Consider the following 10,743-nt stretch of genomic DNA (forward strand, 5'->3'; position numbering starts at 1 on the left):
TCTTTAGACTTCACCCCATTATAAAAAAGATCCACCATTTTTCATTAATTTCCAATAAACAGCAGGCCAACTCCAGGTGACTATGAACAGATATGAACCTTGTAGCTAGGACTCAAAATTTGAATTCTCTTTTTAAAAATGGTAATCTGTAATTCATAAAAGAGGAAACACTGACACTGTGTCTGAACTTTTCTCAGAAATAGAGATGAATATGAGATCGATAGCAGAACTATGCAAAAACAGCTGGTTAAGATTAAAAGTGCAGTATCTGGCCGAAAAACAGAGAGAAGACAAACAGTCCCACACAAGTATCAGACCTCAACATTGTTAACAGTGCTAACCTTCAAGATTTAATGGTTCTCTAAATCTAATCCTAGAAAATGGAAAATAAATGTCCCTCCAACTAAGAAACAATCCTCTCCACTACTCTAAACCAATTACAATCACTGTAACAATAGTACCTATTATTTTAAGTGTCTGCCCTTTTCTAGTACGTGACATATACTCACTCTCTCATATCAAGCTAGGTAACCAAAGAACTCTCTATTCCTCCTCCCTCACTCCTCTCAGCTAGCCATGAAACAGATGACTCCCTACAGAAGATTTGATCTGTTGTTATACCGGCAGAAGTCTTGGCAGAATTGCCAGATTCCCCAAGAACAACAAAAAAAAGGAAAACACAAACAAGAAATAAGATAACATAGACTAACCATCACAGAATCCCTTCATGAACAGAAGCACAGGGATAGAAAATCCTCAGAGAGGCTGAAAAAATATATTAAAGCACTTAACTAAACAACCATAGGTTATTAAACTTGGAAAATGTACCAGGGACTATGATAAATGGACAAAGATGAATATAAAACTGCCATTGCTCTCTAAGATCTAATTTTGTTGAGCGGGTGGGGGGCACAGAGCAGAGGGAGTGAGAAGAGGTGACTGAGATGCACATAACCATTTACAATACAATAAATGAATACAGGTGGTGTAGGGAAAAAACATAAGTCTTGAAGTGAGACATGCCTGGGTTCCCCTCCCAACTCTACAACTTATTGCCTAAGTGACCTTAGCCAAGTTGCATAACCTCTTCTTGCCTCATTTACTTCATCTGTAAAAACGCGAAATATCATCTACCTTGTAAGGTTCTTGGAAGAATAAAATTAGATAAACTACATAAATGCCATATACAGTCTCTAAGCTCACAGAATGTACTCAGTAACAGTTATTAATATAAGCATCAGACCAGAGGGATGTATAAAGCACTACAGGAATCCTCTTGAAGAAATAACAATCAGCTTGAGGAAGACAGGAAAGAATTCACAAGAGGAGACGAAATATGAACTGGGTAAAAAAAATAATCACAAGTGCGCTAGACAGAAGGTGAGGGGCAGGGAGAGGAGTTGAGATGTTCACTAAATATCTAACACCCCTAATTCAGTCTTAGAGAAGGGAGGTAAAAGGCTCAGTAAATTAGCATTTCTATTACAGGATACACCACTTTGTATTTGTTTCAATGGATCTGACCAACACAAGAATATAAGTTCACCAAAGGCAACAACTGTTACTCATTTTTGTACCCCAGCACTTAGCAGAGCACCTAATGCAAATTAGATACTCAACCTAAAAACATATTCTGTGGAAAATACAAGCAGGTCTTTTGCTATCTAAAGCCTAAAAGATATCTGACAGCAAAAAATTGCTGTAAGTCTGGAAATAAAACCATCTAACCAAATTAGGAATGATAACATCTCAGGTTAAGCCATGAAGAAACTTCTCTGGTTTATAAAAGTTCTTAGAGATAAAAATATATAATCAATGTATATGTATAACTGATTCACTTTGTTATAAAGCAGAAACTAACACACCATTGTAAAGCAATTATACCCCAATAAAGATGTTAAAAAAAAAAAAAAAAAATATATATATATATATATATATAATCAGTACAAAAACATAGCTAAATGTACAAGCATAATGAAATGCTTTTTATGGTTTCTATTTTGCTAATGCAGTTACAGTTAATGGGAACTGCCATGACAAAATGATTGTTTTTATGAAAAGAACCTTCTTTATTACTAACCAATCAAATTTCATTTTTATTACTGATGTAGGAAAGTTCAAAACCATGATTCATTTATAGAGCGTACAAAAATAAGAAGTGTTCAAGAATAGAGTACAGGATCATTTACAAAGCAATAAAAAATTAAAATGTGCATTTCTCTTACTGGCAAGGCAGAAACTTCTACACATAAATGTCTGTGGCTGGATTTGCTGAATATTATAACTTCTGTCTTTGAACAAAAAATGAGAAGCCTGAATTTAATATCTCATCTTCATGTGACATCTTCAGCCCATCTGAAAACTGCTTATCAAGAAATATCAAAAATGTTTGAAAAATGTTAAGAAGTTTGATGTTTTCTTTCAATTTTCACTCATATATGAAAGGTTTGAGCTAACATTAATAACTCAGAAGTCTTCACAGAAGGGGCTTCCCTGGTGGCGCAGTGGTTGAGAGTCCGCCTGCCGATGCAGGGGACACGGGTTCGTGCCCCGGTCTAGGAAGAACCCGCACATGCTGCATAGCGGCTGGGCCTGTGAGCCATGGGCGCCGAACCTGCGTGTCCGGAGCCTGTGCTCTGCAATGGGAGAGGCCACAACAGTGAGAGGCCTGCGTACCGCAAAAAAAAAAAAAAAAAAAAAAAAAAAAAAAAAAAAAGAAAAATCATGTAATTTCAGAGTACAGAATGTTAATGAAGCACACGAGAAAGTCAAAACTCACATTATGCTTAATATGGACTACTATATACGAGATCAAAAACAAGCTTTCCAAGTGATCTTAACAGCATACCAAAGTTTTCTAAAAGGAAATAAACCTTGTCTTTAAGAATTTGGTTTTCAACCTGTTCATATGATAAAAGAAAATAGGTCACACTGCTGTCAATAAACTGTATTTTGCCTCTAATCTAAAGTATAACCTATTTTGTCTTTGTTTTGCTTCTCCATCTGCCCCTTCAATATCAACTTTACATGTGCCAAGGTGATAAGCACTACGGTATGAGTCTATTCATACAACTAATACAAATGAAAAAAGATTCTCTGAAATGTAATGGCCACTTCAATAACTTCTCAATAATTCCTCCGTGCCTCCCTCAATACTGGAGAATCCTCAGAATGTGGACTACAAATAACTAACAAAATATCTTTATTTTCAAGAGCAAAAGAATTGAACGCACTGTATTTTTTCAAATATCTGTTGCAATTATTAGATATTAGATATACAGATGTAAGAGCCTTGACTATCATTTTCTTCACTCTTAATAAATCTTGTGAGCAATAGCATCACTTCCATCTTACAAAGGACCTTTAACCCATAGTTTCCACTTTGGGCCTCTAAGATGCTTCTGAGATGCTTTCAAAGTCCAAATTTCCCAGTATTCATGTGGAAGAAAGATGGAATAAAAAGCACTTTATTATTGATATAAAAACAAAATTTTTTAAACATGCCTATATTGATTATACTTACTTTCAAAATGCTTACATATCGGTGCCATGGAACCTATAAAACTACTTTCCTAGATCATACCATAAATTAATGCAACTGCGAGAATGAAATTAATAATAAATTTAAATAATTAAGCACCTGCATGCCCACAATGAGATAAATGAAATATTCCAAGTCTTCTTTTTCATCCTTTACATAGTTTACAGAGCTTCTAAATAAAGAACAGAACAGATATTGTCCTGATTTCAAAAGATTAATAATCATAGTATGATGAAATTAACTAATATGCTTAAACTATATCAACACATTAGTGAAGTAATAAGATCATTCAGAAACGATGGTATAGAAATTAATAAAAATAAAGACACTTTGGATATTTTGCTGACCAAAATGGTAAAGGGATAACAGTACAAAGGTAACATCCTCAGAGGCACCTAGGGAACAAAAGCAGTAACAAACTACCACATACTGAACATACCATGTACTACCCTAGGTGATTAGAATACATTATAAAATATACTATCCCCTTTTCACAAATAAGGAAACTGTGGCCTAGAAAGCTCTGCCCAAGATCATAAAACAGAAAGCAGAACTGAGCTTAGAATTCAGTTGTCTCACTCCAATGGCCTTGTTCCTAACCTTTATACTCTATTACCTAACAGTTTCAATTTCCTCATCCATAAAACAAGAAAAATGCCTAACATGATCAAATTGTTAATACTAGCAACTATGTATCGATATATCATCTAGCGCAGTGGGTCAAAAATGGATGCTTAGGGGCTTCCCTGGTGGCGGCGCAGCGGTTGAGAGTCCGCCTGCCGACGCAGGGGGCACATATTCGTGCCCCGGTCTAGGAGGATCCCACATGCCACGGAGCAGCTGGGCCCGTGAGCCATGGCCGCTGGGCCTGCGCGTCCAGAGCGTGTGCTCCGCAGCTGGAGAGGCCACAGCAGTGAGAGGTCTGCATACCGCAGAAAAGGAAAAAAAAAAAGGACGCTTACTCTTATCATCAACCAGATACTTAGCAGCTAAGTTTTTAAGGCTAAAACCTTTTGGCAATGCTAACAAACAAATCACCACTGAAAAAGTCTCAGAGTATTTATACCTATGACCTATACTGAAGATCCAATTATATAATGAAGATAAATATGGCTGGAACTTATCAAAGGTATAATCTTGAAACAAATATCTTAGAAGAATTTATTACAGGAGTAATTTTAATAAAAGTAACTGTTTACAGATGTTTTATATTATTGAAATAAATTATGTATTCTACTTATAGGTAATTTTAAAAGCTTTACCAAACTTATATCTTCACACAGGAAGACAGAAGCAAAGTCCAGTAAAAGAGAAAAACTGATAGGTAAATGAGCTAAAAATAATATTAATGAACACTTATTGAGTGCTTACTATGTCCCAGACACAATGCCAAGCATTTTCTATCCTTTGTCATCTATTCCTTAAATAATCTATAATTATCTTTACCACTTTGCAAATAAGAAACCTGAGGCTTAAAAAGGCAAGTAATTTGCCCAAGGTCACACACTTAGCAAGTAGCTGAATAAGAACCCAGGTCTGACTCTCACTTCCAAGTCCACAGGAAGAAAGCAAGGTGAAGGAAGTGATCAACACTGTAGGAGATTCCTGCAGTTTAGCGCTCAGCACCCCTCTAGCTTTTTGCGTGTATCTGGTGGCACTGTGGAGCCCTAAAAACTGGAGTCACTCCTGGCAAAGAGATGGGCAAGTGAGTCAGGCCTGTCCATCACAGTACTCTGTCCTTTCGGCTACAGTGACTACTCCAAATATGGTCACACAACCCAAATGGGAATACTCAATCCTTCCCCGGGATATGTGCCTACCCAACTATCCAAAAAAAATAATTTTTTTTAACCTGAAACTCAACTAATGTATTGGAAAATTTTGCCAGTTAAAAAAACAAGTTAAAATTTAAAATACATAGGCTATTACAAAAGATTTTGAAAACCACTCAATATCCAGGACTATTTTCATCCTCTTTTTAAAGTTCTTAATCTAGCATATCATTATCTAGAGATCCAAGCTATTAATTCAAAATCATAAGTTACCATTTATTTCCATGTCACTGAGTTAAAAGAAAAATTCAAAATTCTCTCCCACTTTAAGAAATTTATCCAAAGAAACTACTCAGATACACAAATATGTATTTGTAAGCACTGTTTACAAAGTCATATACACCTGTGATGGTTTTGAGGTGCATGAAACTGGCTAGACTGAACTACATCTGCCAGAATACCCTTTCTACTGTTTATTAGGGTGAGCTACAAGGGGCATCCTCCAGCAGGTGTTGGGAAGACAGAAGGGAGGCAACAGCCATTTTGTAGCAAACACCTCCCAGTTATTCAAATACTAATCTAGGCGTTGCTGTGAAGGGATTTTGCTGATATAATTAAAGTCCAGGGTCAGCTGACCTTGTGTTAATCAAAAGGGAGATTATTCTGGGTGGGCCCAACTTACCAACAGAGGACCTAAGTCCTCCCTGAGCTCGGGCCCTGCAAGCAGCACCTGCAGCACGTGCTCCCTCCTCTTCCTGGACCCCCTTCAGGGCTGTCTGCCTTTGGACTTAGCATTTGCTTGGCCAACCCCACAACAACAGCATAAGCCAGTTCCGCGTGCGTGCGTGCATGAGGGTGTGTGTGTGTGTGTGTGTGTGTGTATACAGAGCTAGAAGTAGCGCTAGAGCTCCTACCACTTCTGCTTCTCAGGCCGAATTAATATAACACCCAAATACCCGTCATAATAAGACTAGATAAGCTAATTATGATTTCTTCAATACCGTGAAATACTAATGCAACCATTTAACAATGATGATATATATGTCAGTCCATTCATAGACATGGAAGGAGATCTCGATATGCTACATGACTAAACAGATTACAAAAAAGTAATCATATTATATATTATTTATGTTCATTTTTTTATTTGTAGGGAGAGTAAATGAGGTAGCTTTGTTCACCAAAGTTTTAATGATGAGGATGAGATTTTAAATTTATGATTTTAGGTGATTTTTACTTTGTATTCTTTTGGATTGTTTTCATTTTCTACAGTAGTATCATTTTTATTATGAGAAAAAAAGAAAAAAAACAATAAACCTTTCTTATTACACAGGAAAAAAATGTCAGGTAGACTTACAGGCTAAAATGTGCTCAGAGTCTTAAAGGACAGACAGGAGTTATCCAAGCAAAGTGGACGGTTCAGGGAAAAGGCAACATTTGCCAAAAATGGACACTACTAATAGTTTATTTATTTACTAATAGTTTAGAAAGGCAAGAGTTCAAGGAAAGGGGTGATGAGAGATGAGGCTGGAGAGACAGACTTGGAATAACTCACGGAAGCTCTTGTATGCCTCACTCCAGTCTACTGACAGTGGGGAACCAATGAGGTGTTAAAACAAGAGGAGTTAAATCTGCATTTTAGGAAAATAAAAATAAAACAACACAAACAGACAAAAACCCACAGAGGCTTTGCAGTGTAGAGGCTGTACTAGAAAGAGAACAGACTGAAAGCAGGAAAACCTATTCAGACACTACTACAGTAATCCAAGCAAGAAATAACAAAGCTGTAAACTAAGGTAATAATATAGCAGTGGAGATGGAGAGAATAGCTACTGAGTCATAATAAGGGAGTAAGAACTGAGAGGACTTGGTGAGGGATACACTAGTGGTAAAGAAACAGAAGGTTCATTTAAATGGGGTAGTTCAGAGAAGGCTTTCAAAAAGATGTCCTTATGAATGAGGTTCTCAAGGAAGGCACTTCATGAATAGCACAGATAGATGTAAGATGTCGTTAAATGTTTCCAAAAGAAATACCAGTTTGTTGGCCCACTGAAAGAAAGAATAATAAGCAAAGTGTTAAACACATTAAAAAACAGAGCTCTCAACGACAAAAACAGATTCACATTTACTTATTAAGTTATAACGGGACTATGTAGATATATATCTCTAATCTCTTGAAGTTGATCTCTTCCAAGAAAACTGTTATTACTGCCAGAAGCAGACTGCTGTGATTAGTTGTTAGATTTGAGTCACACTTACAAGTCAAATACAAGGTTTCATATAAATTATTGGTATAGCCACCCTTTTTTCGCTGTTGCCAAAATGTAATCTTTCAAATTTTTAAAATTAGAACCATTTGAATTCAAAAGTAAAATATTCTCACTCCACCAACATCCTATCCTTATTACCCTGACATTACTAGTTAAAATTAGTTGAATATTCTTCTACATTTTTCTTTGCTTACATATACATGTTTATACAGGGTTCATTTATTTAACAACAGTGGGTTCATACTATATACATACACTATTCTATAACTTGTTTTTACTTAAGATAATCAGAGTTTTCAAGCCAATACATTTAACAGATATACCTCTTCATTTTTAGTATCTGTAATAACGTGGGCATGCCATAACTTAGGACATTTCTGGGTTTTTGCTATTACAAATAATACTACAATTATTACTGCTGTATATTTCTTTAAATACTGGTCCTTCTATTTCTATCAGATAAATCTCATTAAGAAGAATTTCTGGGTCAAGTAACAGCATTTAAATAAATATTGCTATGTTAAGTTCCCAAAAGGCAGTGATTTCTTACAGACTCACCAATACTTTGAGGGTGCAACTGAGTGGAAATTAGTGGAGAGCACCTTTTCATACCTTCACTGCTGATTTGCATTTCCCCTTTTGTGAACTGCCTGTTCCTGTCCTTTATCTTTGATTCTGTTGGACTTTTTCTTAATTTGTAGAAACTTATGTCTCTTATTGTACAAAGCTTTTTAAATTTATGTGCAATAAAATCCATAATTTTTTTCTTCCATGAACTCTGAATTCTGTGTCTTGCTTGGGCCTCCTACGCTATATCTCCTATATTTTTTCCTAATTATTTTATTACAATTTGGTTTTTGTTCTTATTTTATTTACACTTAAATCTTTAATTCATCTGGAATTTATTCTAGCAATGTTATGACTTAGGAGTTGTCCCCACACCATTTATTGAATTATCCATCTATAAACGCCTCCTCCTAGAGTGACCACTCCAAAAAGATAAGATGACAGACTGATAAAATTCCTAGAAATTCTTAAATTTCACTAATGGAAGCAAAGTTCCAAACTTATTAAAAGCTTACTAAAAGATATTCATCATTTTTTCTTTAAAAGAAATCACACATTAGGGAATACAGTATACTAATATCAGCATACACTGAAATATTTTAACATAGCAGCAATCTAAATTAAATTAATGATCTAATTTTTTTTAAACATAAATGGTATAAATAGAAATAATCGTTGTTTGAAATCTCAAGATTATTCATTGATTCAGGTCACGAATATTTACTGAGCACCAACTCACAGGTCCTCAAGATACTAGAGACAGGGACTTTCCTGGTGGTGCAGTGGTTAAGAATCCACCTGCCAATGCAGGGGACAGGGGTTCTAGCCCTGGTCCGGGAAGATGCCACATGCTGCGGAGCAACGAAGCCCATGCGCCACAACTACTGAGCCTGCGCTCTAGAGCCCACGAGCCACAACTACTGAGCCCACGTACCACAACTACTGAAGCTCACATGTCTACAGCCCGTGCTCTGCAACAAGAGAAGCCACTGCAATGAGAAGCCTGCGCACTGCTACAAAGAGTAGGCCCTGCTCACCGCAACTAGAGAGAAGCCCTCACGCAGCAATGAAGACCCAAGGCAGCCAAAAATAAATAAATAAATTTTAAAAAGCAAAAAGGATACTAGAGACAAAGTAAGTATTATCCCAGCTTTCATGAAGCTTGCAATCTAGTGGGAGCTTCCCTCTCTTTTAGAAAACAGTCTTTAAGTGAAAAAAGGAAAAAAAAGAAGTGTATGTTCACACAAATGCAATGAAAAACATTTTGGCAAATTCTGTAACACATTCAGTACTTTCCATTTCAAAAATACTACCTTATTGTAAATGTACCTATTTATCCTCGTGACTGAATATTTACCATACTCATCGTGAGAATACTGCTAGGCTGTTTAAGATTAACTCCATTTAAAGATTAACTATGACCCATCAACCTACACCTACAATAGTCTCCTCACTTTCTCAACAATATGTAATTTCTTTCACTACAGTAAATAAGAACCTCGATAACAGAAATGCATTATAAATCTATTTACATCAGTCATGTTCAGTCCGTCAAGTCAAAAGTGTTTCAAAAAATTCATGTAGACTTAAAAATGTGTCAATGAATCCTAGAGACGTAGCAAATGATAATACTGTGCTGCTCGGAGAGGAAACTTCGGTGGCCACTCAAATGACAATGGCGACTCACTACTGACAATCACCTTAAACTTCAGGTCCCACACCGAGGTTGCCCCCATACTTAATCACTGAAGCCTTCGGAAGCCCTGCCCCTGTGGCCACGCCCCTACCTTAATTCCAACCCACGGCGTTCTCCACGCACCCCAACACGTCCAGACCCAGTGGGCAGCTGGACAAAGCAGTGCCCAGGAAAGACAGATGGAACTCCCAGTCCTACCGGGTGACCTTGGCCAAATTTCTCCCCCTCCGTTTTCTCATCTATGAGATGCGGCTGGTAGTCAGTGCCCACCTCCATCCCCAGGCCTGGGTTCAGCGTCTAATGCTGCAAGGCTGGAGGAAACCTGCAGTCCTAAAGCCCACAGTGCTCCCCACGACTGCCCCACGCCAGTCCCCGCCTCCGTCCGGGTCCGCGGCCATGCACGCTACCTGCAATCTGCGAGACGAAGGCTTCTGCCACTAGAGACATGTCGGCTGGGCGGCCCTGCGCCCGCGGTTCCTACTCCCCGGGAACCTCAGCGAACTCCTGCGCACCCCGGCGATTCCTGGCACCTAACAGACCTGGCACCGGCTGAGGCTCGGACTAGCAAAGCCCACCCCCGCGGCAGCCGTGCCTGCTCGTGCGGCTAAGACCCTAAGGTTCCCTCCAGGCCAGGCCAGGAACTTCCGGCGCAGCTGACAGCGGCGAGCAAGCACTTCCGCCGGCCCCGCCTCTGACTCCTCCCGGCTGTGCTGTTCCGGGCTCACGGCCGCTGGGGGCCGCCGGTGGGCGGGGGGAGGGGAGGGAGAGGGGAGAAGGGTGTTTGATTCCCGACTCCAGCCTACCCGGAAGGCGGGGGTACCCCAGAGGTTTTCAGTTTCCTTTCTAAGCGAGGATTTTGTAAGCAAGTAACTTTTTTAAAGTCGTTTCAAACAACAA

At 38.3% G+C, this 10,743-nt stretch overlaps 1 protein-coding gene across 3 annotated transcripts in view; it reads right to left on the reverse strand.

The window, feature by feature from the left end:
* The window catches only part of MTX2 (metaxin 2), a 66,641-nt gene extending 56,143 nt beyond the window's left edge, over positions 1–10,498 (reverse strand). For all 3 annotated transcript variants that reach the window (XM_032638147.1, XM_032638145.1, XM_032638144.1), the window contains exon 1: positions 10,254–10,498. In XM_032638147.1, the coding sequence (XP_032494038.1) occupies positions 10,254–10,293 (40 nt within the window). In that variant the 5' untranslated portion in view covers positions 10,294–10,498. The remainder of the gene's footprint in view (positions 1–10,253) is intronic.
* Between the last annotated feature and the right edge of the window lie 245 nt (positions 10,499–10,743).

The sequence above is a fragment of the Phocoena sinus genome, chromosome 7, assembly GCF_008692025.1.
Source record: "Phocoena sinus isolate mPhoSin1 chromosome 7, mPhoSin1.pri, whole genome shotgun sequence".
Taxonomy (NCBI): Eukaryota; Metazoa; Chordata; class Mammalia; order Artiodactyla; family Phocoenidae; genus Phocoena; species Phocoena sinus.